Below are 19,499 nucleotides of genomic sequence, written 5' to 3'. Positions count from 1 at the left end.
TTAACCCATTTCACCTTTATTTTGTCCTGCCCATGCTGCTTCCCTGTTTCCTCCATCTTTGGTTGGCGACTCTCCGTATCTCCACCCTTCTTCTTCCCAGTGTCCTCTCTGCTCCGAAAATCCTGCCTAGCTATTGGACGCTCAGCTTTTTATTAAACCGATCTGAGAGACAAATCTTTTTTTTTAATTAATTAATTTATTTATTATGTATACAATATTCTGCCTGTGTGTATGCCTTCAGGCCAGAAGAGGGAACCAGACCCCATTACAGATGGTTATGAGCCACCATGTGGTTGCTGGGAATTGAACTCAGGACCTTTGGAAGAGCAGGCAATGCTCGTAACCTCTGAGCCATCTCTCCAGCCCCCTGAGAGATAAATCTTTACAGTGTACAAAAAGCCTGTTCCACAACAACACATTCAAGATAGAGGGCGTGTAATAGTGCACACCAGCAATCCTAGAATTAGAACCCTAAATTCACCCTCCACTATGCGGGGAGTTTGAGTCCTGTCTGAGTTACAGGAGACCCTGCCCCCAACCAAACAAACTAAACCATAATTAATTGTTTGCTTGATTCCTGGTACCCCAGGACCAACCCGCCTGCCTGGTGTCATATTTCCAGTTCTCTCGGGATTACAGGCGTTCATTAGATCTATGTATTTTTTTTTCTGAAGAGTTTAACACGATTACGTGTAACATCAGTACTGATGGGGAAGGACATGAAGGCCACTCCTAAGGTAGCACCCTTGTCACTTGTCTGCACCTTGTCACTTTCTTGCTCTCCTTTCCTCTCTTACCCTTTTTCTTTGTGTTTATTTCATTGGTGACATACTTTGAATCCCTCCATTTTCCTTTTGTGCATGTCCGTAGATGTTTTACTTCTAGCTACCATGGTTGTTAGTCAAACATTTTAAATTTCCAGTCTTTTCATCCTTCCTGATGTCACAGTTTCACCCGTATAACATTTCTCTGATTACTGTTTCTGGGGTGTGTGATCCAGGATGACCCCAGACTAATAATTCTCCTGCTAGGCTCCTAAATGACAGGATTACTGGCTTGTGCCACCACATCCACACCCAGTTTACATGGTGCTGGAACTGAATTCAGAGATTCCTGTGCACTAAGAAAGGGCTCTACCAACAGAGCTAGATCTGCAGCCCTATCCTGTCATCTCTACTTGAAAGACTGTTCTTGCCATTCTTTTTCTCCCCAAAGATGTACTTTTTATTTATTTACTATTAGTATATGTCTTAGTTAGGGTTTCTTTCTTTTTCTTCCTTCCTTCCTTTCCGTTTTTTAAAACAGAGTTTCTATGTGTAACATCTCTGGCGGTCCTGGAACTTACTTTAAAGACCAGGCTGGCCTTGAACTCACTGTGATCTGCCTTTCTCTGCCTCCCAAGTGCTGCTGGGATTAAAGGCATGTGCCACCGTCACCTGGCTTAGTTAGGATTTCTATTGCTGTGAAAAGACACTGTGACTGTGGCAACACTTATTAAAAAAAAACATTTAATTGGGGCTGGCTTACAGTTTCAGAGGCTTAGTCTGTTGCTGTTATGACTGGAAGCATGGAAGTATGCAGGCAGACATGGTGCTAGAGAAGGAGCTGCGAGTTTTCCATCCTGACCCATAGGCAGGCAGCAGGAGACTGTACCACACTGGGTATAACTTGAGCATCTGAGACCTCAAAGCCCGCCCCCACAGTGACACACTTCCTCTAACAAGCCCACACCTCCTAATAGTGTCATTCCCTATGGGCCAAGCACTCAAACACATGGGTCTATGGGAGCCATTCCTATTCAAACCTCCACAGTATGTGTGAGTCTGTTGTGTGTGTATGTTGGGGGTGGGGGGCTGCGTATCCCTGTACTTACCTGGATCATACTCCTGCCTTAGCTTCATGAGTGCCAGGATTATAAGCATGAATTAGGTGGCTGTTTCTTAGTCTAGTTGGAGTTCTTTGAACTTCTGGATTTGTGTATTCATTTATTTCCTAAGACTGGGAAGTCTCCCATTATCATTTCAGCAAATGATTTCTGTCTCTTATCCCTTGTGACTCCCATATGGAGATCTTGGTCTACCAGAAGACAGATGTCCTGAAAGCCCTTTAGAATCCCTATGCTTGTCTCTCTTCTTTCTTGGTTTTCTCCACTGATTTTAAGTGACTTCTATGGGAACTGGAGAGATGGCTTGTGGGTTAAGAGCACTGGCTGCTCTTGCAGAAGACCAGAGTTCAGTTCCCATGACCCACAACTCCAATTTCAAGGGATATGATGCCCTCTTCAGGCACTAGGCACACACCCAGTACATATACACATACATACACGCAGGCAAAACACTTGTATACATAAAATAAAAATAAATAAGTCTTGGGAAAAAGGCAGGCGTGGTGCTGGAGAGAGAGCTCAGCAGTTAAGAGTACTGGCTTCTCTTCCAGAGGACCTAGTTTGATTCCCAGCACTCACATGACAGCTTGTAACCCTCTGTAACTCCAGTTCCCAGGGATCTGATGCCCTCTTCTGGCCCCCATGGGTACTGCATGCGCAGGTGCACAGACACAAGCCGCTAAAAACACTGATGCATATAAAATAAAAAAGAGGAGACCATCACAGCAGTTTTGCCTGTTTGAATGACTTCTCTGTAAGTTTGCTGTTTCTTTTGTCTGTTCAGGTCTACATGGACCCTCTTTATGAGCTCTTCAGACTCCAGAATATTTGCTTCATTTTTTGTTTGTTTGTTTGGTTGGTTTTTGTTTGTTTGTTGTTGTTTTGGTTTGGTTTTTGTTTTTTTGAGACAGGGTTTCTCTGTAGCTTTGGAACCTATCTTGGAACTAGCTCTGTTTTTTGTCTTTTTTCAAAACAGGGTTTCTCTATGTAACAATCTTGGCTATCCTGGAACTCTCTTTGTAGACCAGGCTGGCCTCGAACTCACAGAGATCCGCCTGCCTCTGCCTCCCGCGTGCTGGGATTAAAGGCGTGCGCCATCACCATTCAGTCTCAGATCTGTATTTCTGTAGGGTTAACTTCACGTGGGCTGTTTCCTTCTTCTGATTGGGCCATATGCTCCTGCTTCTATTTATGGTTTATAAGGTTTTTGTTGTTGTTGCTTTTAGTTTTGGATGCGTGGAGGCATCTGAAGAAACCATCCCTCCAAATTGTGCTTTAGGTGAAGACTTCCCCCATCAACACAGCCGGGGATCTCAGAGCGTCTGCCTGTGGAACTGGAATTCTAATGTGCTTTTGTTTTCAGTGACTTTCACACTCTAGTTCTGGGTTCGTCTGCTCGCTCACGCAAGACAGAGTCCACAGTCCCAAGTCCCCTGGGTGGAGCTCTGAGGAGCCCAGTTTATCAGTGCCTGTTTTCTGTTTCTGCCCTGAAGACCTAGTCCTGGGGTGGGAGGAGCCCTGGTGTGGAGGTTCCCTCCCATTTGTTCTGTGTCATATTGCATAAGAGGAGGAATGCTGCAGGGCATTGCTATAGACTGAATGTGCACCCCAAAAGTCACCTGCTAGAGTCTTTTTTTTAGAAAAATATCTATTTATTTATTATGTATACAATATTCTGTCTGTGCGTATGCCTGAAGGCCAGAAGAGGGCACCAGACCCCATTACAGATGGTTGTGAGTCACCATGTGGTTGCTGGAATTGAACTCAGGACCTTTGGAAGAGCAGGCAATGCTCTTAACCTCTGAGCCATCTCTCCAGCCCCACCTGCTAGAGTCTTGTCATCAATGTGATACTACTTATATCATAGTCTGCTTCATGGTTAGCCTTTAGGAGGTGTTAAGAAATGAGGATGGAATCAGTGTCCCCACAGAAGGGAGCGGAATGCCTGGATGTAGCTCAGCTGCTGAGTGCTTGCCTCAGGGTGTGGTCAGGGCAGAGTTCAATCCCCAGTACTAAGAATAAAATAGGGCTCAGGGAGGAGCTTGTGGGTGCCTTTCCTTCTGTTCTTCTGTCACTTGGGGACGCAGCACTCGCCCCTCTTCACCTTTCTGCCCCTTTCGCACTGTGAGCGCAAGCATTAGCGTCACCATTTTGAAACAGAGACTTGTGATTTCACCAGACACCAGAACCACCAGTGCTTTGATCTTGAAATTCCAGCCTCCATAGCCATGGAATGCATTTCAGTTTATAAACTGTACACTCGCGGGCATTTTGTTATCTGCCAAACAATTAGACTACCTCAGGCACACCCAGTGCCACCATTTCCCCGGGGATCCCCTTCTCGGCATCACCTGTAGGAGCCGTGGTCGCTCAGTTTGTGTCTCCAAATCTCATAGATTTTCTGGTTCGTATATTGTTTCATCTGTGTCTCTGTGGAGGACCTGCAGCTTACTGTCTTGTTGATGTCCCTTTGCAGTAATGTAGTAGGCTTTTATGGGGGCCACCAACCAGCTCCCAAATCATGTCTTGGAGACTTGTTTTGAATGCTTGGCCTTAGCTTGGCCTTGTCTTAGTTCTTACTTTGATCTGTTTCTCTTTATCTACATTTTGCCTTGGGGCCTCTTCCTTCCTTCCTCCCTCCCTCCCTCCCTCCCTCCCTTCCTTCCTTCCTTCCTTCCTTCCTTCCTATCTTACTTTCCTACAGTCTCCATGTCTGATGACAGCTGCCTGGCTTCTGGCCCCAGGCGTGTCCCTCTCTCCTCCTCCTTCTTCTTTGCCTACATTTATCTTCCTATTTATTCTCTTCTGTCCACTGGCCCCAACTATCCATCTCCTGCCTATCTACTGACCATTTCTGCTTTTTATTAGACCAATCAGGTGCCTTAGGCAGACAAGGTGAAATGGCAGCACATCTTTATATAATTTAACGAATGCAGCAAAAACAAATGTAACACACCTTTACACAATTAAAGTAATATTACCTGGCATAAATATAACACATATTTATATGTTAAATATTCCACATCACAGTAGGACGTGTGTGTGTGTGTGTGTGTGTGCGCGCGCGCACGCGCGTGCACGCTCGTTGCCACTGATGAAAAAGTTTTGAACATGGTAGGCAAATTTTCTTTCACTGAACTGCACCCCACCTGTTCATTGGATTCTCATATGGTTGCTATGGCTGCTCCCTAGTTAAAAGTCCAGAAACAGAACTGGCCCATCTGTACTGTAGTAGCTTCGGGGAGACTGGCAGAAACTGCTGTGCTTTTTCTAGAACACTCCATGGAAATAGCATCTAAGAGAACCAAATACCACATCTCTCTGCCCCTGGGCATCCTGGTGTATTGTGGGTGTACCCCTCCACCCAAGTAAGTGATTTCCCTTCTCTCTACAGTGCTCTGACCCACAGAAGCTGCTGCACATTGCCCAGGAGCTCCTGCACACGGAGGAAGCCTATGTGAGGCGGCTGCACTTGCTGGACCAGGTAGCCCATAGGGCTGGGGATCCCCTTCTCTCCATGCCCAGAATTCAGACTATCTGTCCCTTCATATTGTTTAGTTATTTTTTTAATATTTATTTATTTATTATATTATGTGTATAGCATTCCTTCCACGTGTGTCTGCAAGCCAGAAGGGGGCGCCAGGTCTCATTATAGATGGCTGTAAGCCACCATGTGGTTGCTGGGAATTGAACTCAGGACCTCTGGAAGAACAGTCAGTGCTCTTAACCTCTGAGCCATCTCTCCAGCCCCATATTGTTTAGTTATTATGCATAGAGTATGAATTGACTCTAAATTGAATACTAAAATTCAGATAAAGTGAAGTCTGGACTGAAAACATTTTGTTCTCAGTGCTGTGGCTCTGGGGCAGAACTTAGTATGTTCTCTTTGGGAAACATTTCTTCATGGAGGATGTATCGTTTGAACACATAAATGGATGCTGGGGTCTGAGGTGTCTCAGTCAGTAAAGTGCTTGCCTTGTGTGCTCAAGGGCCTGGGTTTGATGCTTAGAACTCATGTAAAAATGCCAGGCTAATCATGGGGGCTGATCCTTATAATCCTAGCACTGGGGAGGCAGAGGCAGGTGGATTTCTGTGAGTTTGAGGTCAGAAGAAAAAAAAAAGGAACCCAAGAGCCCACTCCTGTGGCAGGTGTCTGGCTGGCTCATATTCAGGGGCCATTGTGGGCTTCTCTGTGCTCAGGTTTTCTGCACCAAGCTGACAGAAGCAGGGATCCCTCCAGAAGTGACCACTGGCATTTTTTCCAACATCTCCTCCATCTACCGCTTCCATGGGCAGTTCCTCCTGCCTGAGTTGCAGAAGAGGATCACGGAGGAATGGTGAGTGTGGTCCATGGCCACCCACAGGGTCCGTAAACCTGAGTTCTTCTGCCTGGCAGCCTGGCAGGTTCTTGGGGGTGGAGGCTGTCACCTGGAGGCCTGAGTGCCTCCTTTGGCTGAGACCGGGCTGGGCCTTGGGCATCTCTTAGCTTGTGGATCTAGATGAGATCTGACATCTGGAAGCAGCACAATGAACAATACTGATGATTTTATTTTCCTCTCAGCTTGGTTTTACCTTTGCTTTTAAAAAGAACCTTCTTGTCGGGTGGTGGTGGTGCACATCTTTAATCCCAGCACTCAGGAGGCAGAGCGGGTGGATCTCTGTGAGTTCAAGGCCAACTTGGTCTACAAGAAGTAGTTCCAGGACAGCTAGGACTGTTACACAGAGAAATCCTGTCTCAGGGGGAAAAAAAAAAGGACCTTATCCTCGGGAGTGGTTCTAAGTCCTCTGCTTTCTGTGCCCCTCAGTTTTTGCCGATTTTAGCAAAAGCTACAAGCCATAAGGAGTGCAATGGCGCAGGAGGGAGAGGTCCACTGGTTTTAACCATTGCACCCCCCCTGCATTTTGGGAGGCTTGAAGTTTGCCTGCCTTCCTTTGCAGGGCTTGCATGCTCCTCTTGTCTCCTGACTTTGCCTTGTGTGGTTGTGAGGGTGTCTTGTCATCTTTGTCTCTGTGTGGCTGGGCCACTTTGGGAATCTTCGGAAGCTGTGGAGCAGGTAGCACTGTGTCCTAAATGTGCTGAGAGCTGGGCATAGACTTCTGGTGACAAAGTCCGTATCTGGCAGCACAGGCTTTCCCCCCTGTGCTCTGGAATTCTGGGTCCATCCCATCTCTGCAGTCCTGTGACGGATGACACAGGGCCACTTGCCTTGCATCCCCAGTTGCTCAATTTATGAAATCAATCCTTGGTGCGGCTTCCTAGGAGCACCAAGTGGTGGCTTTGTACCTGTGCCTTTTTCCTCTTCTTTTGGTAGTCACTAAGGATAAATCTCCAAAAGAGAGTGCTAAGGTCAAAAATTACTATGTTAATTTTTTTCCCATGGAGATGTGAACAATACCTACTTACCTAAGATAGGACTCCAAGGACAGACCGAGAAATTTTTTAAAAAATTAAAAAGTGGATTCCACCCAGTCCCAACTTAGTTGAAGCAGTGAGCACGGGTGACTTCAAGATGGCTGCAGTCCTGCAAAGTCTTCTCTCTGTGACTTTGGTGCCAGTGCACAGAGCCGTAATTTCTAACCTGTGTTTATTTGGAATGGCGCTTCACTGACCATCTTTGATAACCGCCGTCTGCCACTTGAGGGCAGCACCTCTGTGAGGACCCTGTGTTTGGGCTCTGGGCCTCAGCCAGTACTGTTGAGGTACTTAGAGAAACCCTCTCCTAATGTCCAGAAACACTGTTTTCTGCGCCACAATCTGGGAGGGTGACCATCAGAGACTCGCCATCCCCACTCCACCTAGACTGTGCATCTGACGACCGTGCTTCTCCACACAGGGACACAAACCCTCGGCTCGGAGACATCCTGCAGAAACTGGCTCCGTTCCTGAAGATGTATGGCGAGTATGTCAAGAACTTTGACAGGGCAATGGGGCTGGTGAGCACATGGACCCAGCGTTCTCCGCAGTTTAGTGAAGTCATCCACAGCATCCAGGTAGGTGACTGCAGAGGCAGGTGAATCTTTGTGAGTTCGAGTCTAGCCTAGTCTATATAGCAAACTCCAGACCAAACAGCACTATGTACTAGGACCATGTCCAAAACAGAAACAAACAACCAAAAAACAACAACAAAACCAACCAACAAATAAACCTTCCACAACAAAACATGGTCTCTAGACCTGGCTGGTTTGAATTCCCTACGTAGCTAAAGTTGACCCTGAACTTCATCTTCTGAGTGCTGGGATTACAAGCGTGCACCACCACACCTGGTTTATGCAGTGCTGGGATTGCAGGTCCGCATCAGCATGCCTGGCTTTTCTACATGGGTTCTGGGGTGGAATTCAGGTCCTCATGCTTTTGAGCAGCTACATCGTCATCCCAGGTCTCTGGAGAAGTGGTGGCACTAACTCCACACACAAGTGCGTAGTACAAGACTCGTCTGTGCTGTGTGTAGTAGCAGGCCACTTGGCCGTTTGTTCATTTCCTGGCCACCCAGACCCCAGAAATAATCACACAGAAACTGTATTAATTAAATCAATGCTTGGCCCATTAACTCTGCTTCTTATTGGCTAACTCTTACATATTAATTTAACTAATTTCTATTAATCTGTGTATCGTCACGTGACTGTGGCTTACCGGCTAAAGTTCCAGCATCCGTCTCCAGCAGGGCTTTTTTCTGACTCCACCTCCTTTCTCCCAGCATTCTGTTTAGTTTTCCCTGCCTAGCTCTGTTCCCCTATAGCTCTGCTTTTATTCGTTAATGGTAATCATAGCATGAGGGGAACCCCACATCAGCTGTGAGTTCTACACATATCTCCCTCCAGAGGGTGAGGCACTGTTCAACCTGACCACACACCACTGTCCCTGTCCACACAGGGCAGACCAGGCTCTCAGGTCCAGCAGGTCCTCAGGTGACAAAGCACATATAGGATTGGGATGACAATTTGTCTGTATTGACCACCTCAGGATTCTGTTATCCCTGAACAGTGGGTACCATCTGGGGATACTTCCTGATAGACACAGCCATGGTTCTGTCCCTAGGCCTCAACACAATTTAGCCATTTTCAGCAAAGACCTGGACTGTGTCTGTTGACACTGGTGTTGCTTCTGGTATCTGAAGGTTAGAATCTGGGACAGGTCTACAGTGCACAGAACTGCCCACAACAGAAAATTCTCCTGCATTGTTTGAGATGCCTTGACCTGGACAAAATGGGATCAAATGACCATCAGATTTCCCTTGGTCTCTGGAGAATTCTTTGCTTGATCCAAAGCATATTTTAAATTATAGGCCTTAAAATCCAAATGTTTACTAAGAGTTTGTAAAATGACCAACTTAAGACTAGAGAAAGAGCCAAGAAGAGAGTTTGGATCTCTAGCACCAGGTGAAGGCAGGCATGGTGTCACGTGTCTGAACCCTCGTGCCAGTGGCCGAGGGTAGGGTCACGTGACAGGTAGATTCCGGGACTGATGGGCAAGCCTAGAGGAAACTCAGTTTTTAGCCAGAGATATACATGCGCACAGCACACCCAGGCCTGACCACAAAAGGACAAACTCACAGACAGTCCAGACCTTCTACGCCATCATCTCCACACACGCACGATGGTTACTGCCTTTTGAAACTCATCTGCAAACAGTACTGCAGGTTCAGGGCTAAGTGTGAAGGAGAGTGTCTCCCACACATCCACAGTGCTGACTGAAATCAAGAAGCTCACATAGCTGCCACAGCTGTTGTCACCTCACAGCCCACACAGTCACCAGCGATCCCGGCGATGCACTTCTAAGTTTTCTCTCCAGGACCACGCACTGTTCTCATTACCAGGCTGAGTCCTTCCCTAGGACACGCTCTGTCCTTATCCTCTTGAGGGAACTGGCTGCATCTTGGCTTGGGTTTCTCTGTGGTTTTTCCATGATTCAGTTGGGGCTGTGCCTCTTTGTGAGTGTCGCTGGAGCAAAGCCTTTTGATTTGTTTTGTTTTCCTCTATTCATAAATTCCTAGCAGGGAGATAACTTGTAGCCCTGTGAACATCCATTCCCCGCATCTTCCCTTGATTCTTGCTTGAAATAATCTCTCTCTCTCTCTCTCTCTCTCTCTCTGGTATATGCCCGTGAACACGTATGTATGTATGTATGTGGGTATGCTCATATATGTATGTACAAGCAGCGGTCAGAGGTCAGCTGAGGTCAAGTGCCTTCTATCACTCCCCATCTGATGTTTTGGGGTAGGTTTCTCACTGAACCCAGAGCTCACTGATTCTGCTAGGCACACTAGCCAATGGTATCTGCTTATCTCTGCCTCCCCAGAATTGGGATTAGAAGCAAGCACCATGACACCCAGACTTTTTTTCAGATTTTCTTAAATTGTCTGTGTATGAGTGTTTTGCCTGCATGTATGTCTGTGAACCCTATTCATGTCTGGTTCTCAAGGAGTTCAGAGCTGATGTCAGATATCTTTTTTTTTTTTTTTTTTTTGGTTTTTCGAGATAGGGTTTCTCTGTGGCTTTGGAGCCTGTCCTGGAACTAGCTCTATAGACCAGGCTGGTCTCGAACTCACAGAGATCCGCCTACCTCTGCCTCCCGAGTGCTGGGATTAAAGGCGTGCGCCACCATCGTCCGGCCGATGTCAGATATCTTGAAACTAGGGTTACAGGATGTCATTAGCTGTGCAGTTGCTAGGACTGAACCCAGGTCTTCTACAAGAGCAGTAAGTGCTCTTAACCTTTGAGTCATTTCTCCAGCACCAAAACTCAGATTTTTTTTTTCATAAGCGCAACCTTCATTTAGAAAACAAAGACAGACATGGAGGCGCACACCTTTAATCCCAGCACTCAGGAGGCAGAGGAAAGTGGCCTTGAAAAAAAAAAAAACAGCCGGGCGGTGGTGGCGCATGCCTTTAATCCCAGCACTCGGGAGGCAGAGGCAGGTGGATCTCTGTGAGTTCGAGGTCAGCCTGGTCTACAGAGCTAGTTCCAGTACAGGAACCAAAAGCTACAGAGAAACCCTTTCTTGAAAAAAACAAAAAAACAAAAAACAAAACAAAAAAACCCACAACAACAACCAAAACAAAACAACTCCCCCTCCCCCCAAAAAACCCTAATTATTTTAGGGGCTGAGAAGATGGCTTGGTGGGTAAAATGTTATGTTTATGAACCTGAGTTCAGATCCCCAGAACCTGTTAGACCCAAAAGAGTTAAAGCCCATCCTACCAGTTTTGTTCTGGGACTGAAGGAAGGTGTGGGTAGCTGGAGCCCTGAGGTTGCTCCAGGCAGGGCAGTGGACAGGATGAGAAACAGCAGACTCTCTCTATCAACATGGCAGAGGCAGATGAACCAGGCAGCATGGCAGAAGAGCCCACGGCTAGCGAAGAGGCAATGGCGTCCTGGCAGTCATCGCTGGCAGGCTAGTGTGCAGGGTCAAGGGTGTAGACTCCTGATGCCTGCGCCAAGAAGGTTCTAAAGTGTGGCAGACGGGAAGCTGTGATCTGGAGGGAGGAGGGGAGGTGTGTATGGGGACAACACAGGGCTAGGCCTTCCTGCCCCCACCTGCTCTCTCCGTTTATTGTGTGGGGGGAGCTAGGCACAGATGGCCTCCACCTGAAACGGAGGAAGTGGACCTGAGGGTGACAAGGATGGGATAGGGGTGGGAATCACTTTTGTGGGGGGAGGCCTGGTCCTGGCGCTTGTTTTCTTTAACTCTAACCTGCTTACCCAGAGAGTTGCATCTCTCCCTCCATTGTAGGCACCTGTGGTCTGTGCCAACTGTGTCTTGAAAAGCAGGCAGCTCCAGACAACCGCCAGGGACTGTGTTACTAGAAGCAGGGACTAGGCTGGTGACCACATGTGTGTTCCCCCAGAAGCAGGGGCTAGGCTGGTGACCCTGTGTGTGTTCTCTGTTCTCCAGAAGCAGGGGCTAGGCTGGAGACCCCGTGTGTGTTCTCTGTTCTCCAGAAGCAGGGGCTAGGCTGGAGACCCCGTGTGTGTTCCCCCAGAAGCAGGGACTAGGCTGGTGACCCCATGTGTGTTCTCTGTTCCCCCAGAAGCAGGAGGTGTGTGGGAACTTGACATTGCAGCATCACATGCTGGAGCCTGTGCAGAGAATCCCCCGCTACGAGCTGCTGCTCAAAGACTACCTAAAGAGGCTCCCCAGGGATGCCCCGGACCGGAAGGATGCTGAGAGTAAGTGGACCTGACTGCAAGGCTGAGTATTGAAGGAGCGGCGGGCTGCATTCCTGGTGCCCGGCTGCCTGCCCGGCTGCCTGCACGGCTAGCTTTACCCGAAATAATTACACGGAAACTGTATTCTTTTAAACACTGCTTGGCCCATTAGTTCTAGCCTCTTATTGGCTAGCTCTCATATCTTTGATTAACCCATTTCTAATAATCTGTGTAGCACCATGAGGGGGAATCTCTGGAGGAGGCTGAGAACCCTGGGCTGAGACACACAAAGGCAGGAGAAAGATCATACGAAAGGATGCTGTCTCTGGGAAAGACACTGCCAAACCCTGGCTCCCTTCAGAGCTTAGGATCCAGCAATGGGCCCCACAGTGAGGACATTCTTACTTCAAGTGACATAACCAATGTAACTGGGGGCAACACAGGGCTGGGGACTGTGCAAGAGAGTCAAGAGAGTCAGGGGTCCTACTTGTGTGGGCCCCAGCAGGATCAGCAAGTGGCTCTGAGCTTTGCCCCTTCTCTGGGCCAGACCTCTGGAGCAGTCTGGTCACCCTGAGCAAGGAACGGGAACATATCTTCCCACTGGAAGCCATGCCTCCATTTCAATATCAGCCTCTCCAGTAAGAACTTGTGGCATTACTACGTGCCTAGTCTCAATCAGTTCTCCCCATTCAGGGTCGCTGGAGCTCATCTCCACAGCTGCTGACCACTCCAACGCTGCCATCAGGAAGATGGTGAGTGCAGTCTGCTGTGGGGAAGCAAAGCTATGCAGGAAGGGTCGGGGGTAAGGGGAACCTTTACCCCGATTCCAGGTGGGCCCCATCAGTGAGCACATGTGTATCCTGTCTCCCCAAGACATGCCAGGTGCACATCCCAGTACCCCCTGGTAATACCAAGTGCAGGTTCAGCCTCTTTCTGTACAAAGCAAGGAGGCATATGCCCTCTGTCTTAGGGTTTCTATTGCTGTGAAGAGATGTCATGACCACAGTAACTCTTATAAGCAAAACATTTAACTGGGGTGGCTCGCTTACCATTTCAGAGGTTCAGTCCATTAGTATCACAGCGGGGAGCATGACAGCGTGCAGACAAAACGTGGTACTAGCTACGTCTTGAGAAGGCAACAGGAAGTGGTCTCAGTGTCAATAATGAGCAGAGTGTGAGCAAAAAGAGACCTCAAAACCCGCCTCCACAGTGATACACTTCCTCCAGCAAGGCCACACCTCCTATTAGTGCCACTTCCTGTGAGCTTAATGGGAGCCAGTTATATTCTTTCTACCACACCCACCTTCCCAATACAAGCCAGGACACGCCATGACTACACCTATATGTACTACTCCTCTACGTACCTGCCAGCTCCTGCAAGGCCATGGGTTCTTCCCTGCCCTCCAGGGTCCCATGCATCCTGTGTTGTTTGGTCCACTAGCATCTCTGGGATCCATACTAGAAACATAAAGGGCCAGCCTGACCTACCCACTCTAGGTACACTTGTAATTTCTGCAAGTCCCAGGACAGGACACCGCAGCTCCATTCTACTTTGTGTAGGGGCCATGAACTGTTAACCTTGTCCCCAATGTATCATTGTGCATCATGTCACTCCAACCGGGCCTGGGGAACGCGATATGTGGATTGGCCCAGTCTGGGTCATGGCTATTCAGCTGATCCCTACATGCCTCAGTTTCCTTGTCTGTAACTTGGGATAACAATGCCACTCACCTCGTAGAGCTTGCAGAGGTTTGTGATTCTCCGAATGTTGGTTTTCTAGTCACCTTTATTATTCGGCTCAAACGTCACCCTGTGTTTCCTTCCCTTCTCACAAGTGGTCATTTCATTGCTGCGTCGGACTCTGGGTGACAGTTGCAGAGCATGGCTCTGCTCACCTCTGGGTGCGAAGCAGCCTGTGCGACCTTGCAGCTGCCAGAACTTCCTGTCCCCTTGCAGGAGAAAATGCACAAGCTCCTGGAGGTGTACGAGCAGCTGGGTGGGGAAGAGGACATCGTCAACCCAGCCAATGAGCTGATCAAGGAGGGCAACATCCAGAAACTGTCGGCCAAGAACGGCACCGCTCAGGACCGACACCTCTTCTTGGTGAGCCAGGCTGCTATCCCAGCCACAGAACTCCCCATCTGCCTTCTCAGACGCTGGGCAGTACTAGCAAGACTCAGAAGCCTAAGGAGGAGGTTCTTCCATGGCCTCCCCGATAGTTGGCTGGGCTGTCTCTTGTCAATGACTCTGCCCTGGTTTCCACGAGCATCTAGTATTGATGTCCCTTATAGCCAGCATTTCTGTTTTCTTTGATCTACCTCTGTTACAATTAAAGAATCTCCAGAAACCAGAAATAAAAGAAATTGTAGCCAAACATCAAGATCCCAACTGTCCCCAGAACCTAATTCTGGTTTATAGGGAGGTGAAAAGACAGGAAGGAATTATAGTGAGGGCTTCCCTCGAGTACCTGATGTACAGGAAGAGACACGATTCTTTTTTCCATTTTTCTATAGCTGCTTCTCTTCCCCTACCTCTGCTTCCTCTTCTCTTTCCTCCTCCTCTTCTTTCTTCTTTCTTCTTCCCAAGGCCTTACATTTGCTAGGCAAGCACCCTATCCCACTGCCTCGCACCCATAGTCCTTCATCTATTATTGAATAAGTAGCTGTACCTTTGAAAGTTTTTCTTTTTCAGTCTAAGGCCTGTGACCTATCTAACCACAGGTTATTGGCTAATAATACTAGATATGGGTTTCAACTTATGGGATAGGCCTTAAATCCAACCAGAAAGTGATTGGTTCCTCCCATGACATTCCTGCCACTATTGCACCAGTGGGTATGTCTTGCCAGACCAGTTGTTATTGTAGCTCACAGGGTTCACCGTTGGCTCCTCTGGTAAAGTGCGTGGCATCTTTCTGTGCTATAGAAGCTATTTATAGAAATGAAGCCTCCAGCCGGGCGATGGTGGCGCACGCCTTTAATCCCAGCACTCGGGAGGCAGAGGCAGGCGGATCTCTGTGAGTTCGAGACCAGCCTGGTCTACAGAGCTAGTTCCAGGACAGGCTCCAAAGCCACAGAGAAACCCTGTCTCGAAAAACCAAAAAAAAAAAAAAAAAAAAAAAAAAAAAAAAAAAAAAAAGAAATGAAGCCTCCAGGTCAGTACTACTTGATTTCCCCATGTTCTGTGACTCAGTATGTGGCGTTTTCAGCAGGAGAGCCATCAAGTTCTGGAGGGTAACCAGGAGCGTTGGCCGTAGCCTGTACTGTTGGGGGTTTATGGGCCCTCAGTGGCCAGTCACTCCAAAAGAAGTAACACTTTCCTAAAACTGGGCTTTTTGTTTGTTAGTCTCTGGAATTTAGTGGGGCCATTGCTGTCTGTTATAGGCTCAGGATCTGCCTTTTGAATGTTGTGCTTAAAGGCATGTGTGAATCTTTAAATAAATAGATGTATAACTTACTATATATATATATATATATATATATATATATATATATTACTTTAAGACATTAAAGAAAGCTTATATGGGTCCCCTGTGAGGGGCTCCCTGTGACTGCCTCTCCCCATGGCATCTTTCTTGCAGTTCAACAATGTGATGCTCTACTGTGTACCCAAACTAAGGCTCATGGGCCAGAAGTTCAGTGTACGGGAGAAAATGGACATCTCTGATCTCCAGGTGGGTGGGTCCCTCTTTCCCCGCTTTTGCCCTGGAATGGGTAAAAACAGGGATGGGAATGCTAGGCTTTGATGACTACTTGTGTGACTCAGGGGTTTCCGAGCCAGCATCTTGGTCCTGGTAGACTAGCCTTGGGTGGGCAGTCTACTGCTCCAAATAATAATTGCTCCAGAAATATTTTCTAATTAAATGACTCTAAGTATCTGAAAAGGCAAAGATTTGATTAAACAACTGCCCACTCCATAGAATTTCCATTGGATCCAGGTTAAGAAATAATTACAAGCAATGACTTGCTAGAGAAGAAAAAAAATGCTTCTTCCATAGTTAGAAGAATCCACTTTTACCATGTTGCTCTATGAGAAATCAGTCCTGGGCTGGAAAAATGACTCAGTAGTCAAGAGCTCCTGCTGCTCTTTCAGAAGATCCAACTTCATTCCCAGCACCCGAACTGAGTGGCTCACAACTGCCTCTAACTCTAGCTCCAGGGGATTCAGTTTCTCCCTCTGGCCTCCTCGGGCACCTGAACTTGTATACATAACAGCACACAGACACACACATATAAATAAGTCTTTAAGAATGGCTTTTATACGTTAATACCATTTTTCAACATGCAGTGAGAAAGCCCGGAGGTTTCTGGCTGGGCCCAGGTCTGCATCTCTGTGATCCCTAACCAGCTGACCAAGGTCAGGGACTCTTACAGGGACCAGCCCGAGAGCTGCCGGGAGAAACTGTGCTCTGTGGTTTTGTGCTGATGGAAGAGGGTGAAATCTGAGAGCCCCCAAGGAAACAACACTACTCCATTCACTCTGTCTGGGTGCACTCCTGTAAACCCATAATGCACCTGTCCATGTGGGCTCCAGCACCATCTGAGGGACATAATCAAGGATCTTCCAAGACTTTTTATCCCTCCCATGGAGGTGCGGCTGTGCCGGAGGGGAAAGACTTGGCCAGGGCTGCCGGGGGACAATGGCTCAAGGAGTCTTGATGGACAGGTACATTTGCCAAGCTGCTGGCTAACACAGAGACTTGCCCAGCTCTGGGTGGGCAAGACCAGTGACCTGCCCTCCCCCTGAGCCTCAGTATTCCCATCTTATAGATCTGAGAGCCCCTGGGGTCACCTTGACTCTTCCACAGGAAAAACAAATGAAAGAAAAACCTCTGGTTCAGAGACCATGGGTCTGGGTTAAGGAACAGCTAAAATGGCAGCTCGCCTTCATTTACTCTGTTCTGTGTTCTTCTTCCTGCAGGTGCAAGATATTGCAAAACCAAACGCAGCACGCACATTCATCATAACAGGAAGAAAAAGGTCCCTGGAGCTTCAGACTCGGTATGGCGCTAGCAATCTGCAGCTGCACGAACACCTTTGGCCTGAGATTGTAGCAGATGGCTTGTTACTGAAGGAGATAACTTTTCAATATGTTCTTATTCGCTTGTACTTCAACACTTCACTAAGGATGCTTACCAACAACAATTACGAATTAAGCCTTTTAATTCTAGGCCTGTGTTACTATGATACTAACCATCTCTTAAGTAATCGTCTAGAAAATTCTGCACATCTGTGTATGCATGTGTGCACATGCATTTGTGTGTATGTGTGTGTCTGCAGATTTGTTTTTGTTTTTGTTTTTTGAAACAGGGTTTCTCAGTAGCTTTGGAGCCTGACCAGGAACTAGCTCTTGTAGACCAGGCTGGCCTCAAACTCACAGAGATCTGCCTGCCTCTGCCTCCCAAGTGCTGGGATTAAAAGTGTGCACCACCACTGCCCAGCGTGTCTGCATTTTTTGTTGTTGTTTTTTTTAATATTTATTTATTTATTTATTTATTTATTATGTATACAATATTCTGTCTGTGTGTATGCCTGAAGGCCAGAAGAGGGCACCAGACCCCATTACAGATGGTTGTGAGCCACCATGTGGTTTCTGGGAATTGAACTCAGGACCTTTGGAAGAGCAGGCAATGCTCTTAACCTCTGAGCCATCTCTCCAGCCCCATGTGTCTGCATTTTTTAATTAAAGATGGAACGCTGTCTCAGTAGATAAAGTGCATGCCACGTGGCATGAGGACCTACATTCAGACACAGCAGTGTGTGTCAGTAATCCCAGTCCTGTGAAGATGGCGACAGGCTTGCTCTTTAGCCACCCTAGTGGATTAATGAGCTAAAAGTTCAGTAAGACGTCCTGTATCAAAAAGTAGGGTGGATGGTGATTGAGGAAGACACACAATACTGACCTCTGGCCTCTACACACACGAACACATGTACACACACGAACACATGTACACACACAAACACACACAGACACACTCAAGGGTGGCTATAACAAATAGCATGTGTCTTGGTTAGGGTTTTAGGGTTTCTTTTTTTTTTTAAAGATTTACTTAATTTTATTTTGTGTGTATTGGCATTTTGCCTATATGCGTGTCTGTGTGAGGGTGTCAGACCTTTGAGTTACAGTTGTGAGCTGCCACGTGGATACTGGGAATTGAACTGTGATCCTCTGGAAGAGTAGCTAGTGTTCTTAACCACTGAGCCACATCGTCTCTCTAGCCTCTTGGTTAGAATTTCTATTGCTGTGATAAAACACTATGATTGAGATCAATTTCTGGAGAAAAGGGTTTATTCCACTCACACTCTCAGGTCATATCCACCACTGAAGGAAGTCAGCGCAGGAACTGAAATAGAGGAACCTGCTTACCAGCTTGCTCCCCGTGGCTTGCTCACCCTGCTTGCTTATATGACCCCAGGGCCATCTGCAGAGGGGCGGTACCACCCACGGTATACTGGATCCTCTCACATCAGTCATTAAAAAAAATGCCCCAAGACTTGCCTAAAGGACATCTGATGGAGACATTCTCTCCCCTGATGGTCCTCTTCCTAGTCAGTTTGACAGAACGCTGGCCAGGACACCAGTTCTTCATCTTGCTTTTTTCATCTGATAATCTCACATATTTTCCCAGAATAGCACAAACCCTGTCAGTATTATCAACTGGCACCAGGGAGATGGCTTAGTGGGTAGAAACACCACTGCCAAGCCTGCTGACTTGAGTGTCATCCTTCATGGTGGGACCTGCATGGTAGAAGGAAAAAGCCAACGCCTGCAAGTTGTCCCCTAAGCCTCTATAGGTGGTACTAACACCCGTGCATATACACAAAAACTTTTAAGTAAACTGTAATGATATTTTTTTAAAAAATCATCAACAGGGCCCCTTGTTGACAGTCCGAGTCTCATTTCTGCAAACTGTGACAAGAACAGAGTCCCATACTTGGGCTTTTGTGCACACGTGTTGCTGCCTCTGTGAGATGTGACTCTGAGGGGGAACTACTGGTCAGCATGTGGTGTGCCTGCTCTGTCTGGTCACGCTGTCCCCCAAGGCCAAGCTTGAGCTCTCGCTGGCTGTGTGTCAGACATCCAGTCCCATTTCACCTATGACATGAGAACTTGGTAATCACCTGCTAGGGTCCAGGGTGCTGCTGGTCTACAAGGTGAACTAGCCCCAGGGGCCCACATGTGTCCTGAACACTGAAACTACCTTTCCAGCCTTGAGTTGCAGTCGTAAGACAGCGAGTGGCTAAGTAGGCATGCAGTGGGTACCTGTGGATGGACTAATAAAATACTGGTTTTGTGTTCGTAGGACAGAAGAAGAGAAGAAAGAATGGATTCAGGTGAAGCTTCTCAAGTTTGTTCTCTCTCTGTGTCTCCCTCCTGTGGATAAAAGCTAGAACCTGGGGCCTGCTCTGCAAGGGCTCGGCTGCTAGCTACAATTGCCAGCTCTTATGTTTTGGGGATAGGTTTTGTTAAG

At 47.5% G+C, this 19,499-nt stretch overlaps 1 protein-coding gene across 3 annotated transcripts in view; it reads left to right on the top strand.

Annotated features, from left to right (window-relative positions):
* Window positions 1-19,499, top strand: part of LOC121434017 (FYVE, RhoGEF and PH domain-containing protein 3-like) — a 56,996-nt gene that overhangs the window by 24,944 nt on the left and 12,553 nt on the right. For all 3 annotated transcript variants that reach the window (XM_041632758.1, XM_041632759.1, XM_041632760.1), the window contains exons 4-12: window positions 5,280-5,369; window positions 6,086-6,222; window positions 7,720-7,876; window positions 11,914-12,052; window positions 12,725-12,783; window positions 13,988-14,134; window positions 15,609-15,701; window positions 16,949-17,028; window positions 19,332-19,362. In XM_041632758.1, the coding sequence (XP_041488692.1) occupies window positions 5,280-5,369; window positions 6,086-6,222; window positions 7,720-7,876; window positions 11,914-12,052; window positions 12,725-12,783; window positions 13,988-14,134; window positions 15,609-15,701; window positions 16,949-17,028; window positions 19,332-19,362 (933 nt within the window). The remainder of the gene's footprint in view (window positions 1-5,279; window positions 5,370-6,085; window positions 6,223-7,719; window positions 7,877-11,913; window positions 12,053-12,724; window positions 12,784-13,987; window positions 14,135-15,608; window positions 15,702-16,948; window positions 17,029-19,331; window positions 19,363-19,499) is intronic.

The sequence above is a fragment of the Microtus oregoni genome, unplaced genomic scaffold (genome assembly GCF_018167655.1).
Source record: "Microtus oregoni isolate MIOR12 unplaced genomic scaffold, Mior012 000042F_ref0000377, whole genome shotgun sequence".
Lineage (NCBI taxonomy): Eukaryota > Metazoa > Chordata > Mammalia > Rodentia > Cricetidae > Microtus > Microtus oregoni.
This window is presented reverse-complemented; position numbering and strand designations above follow the sequence as displayed.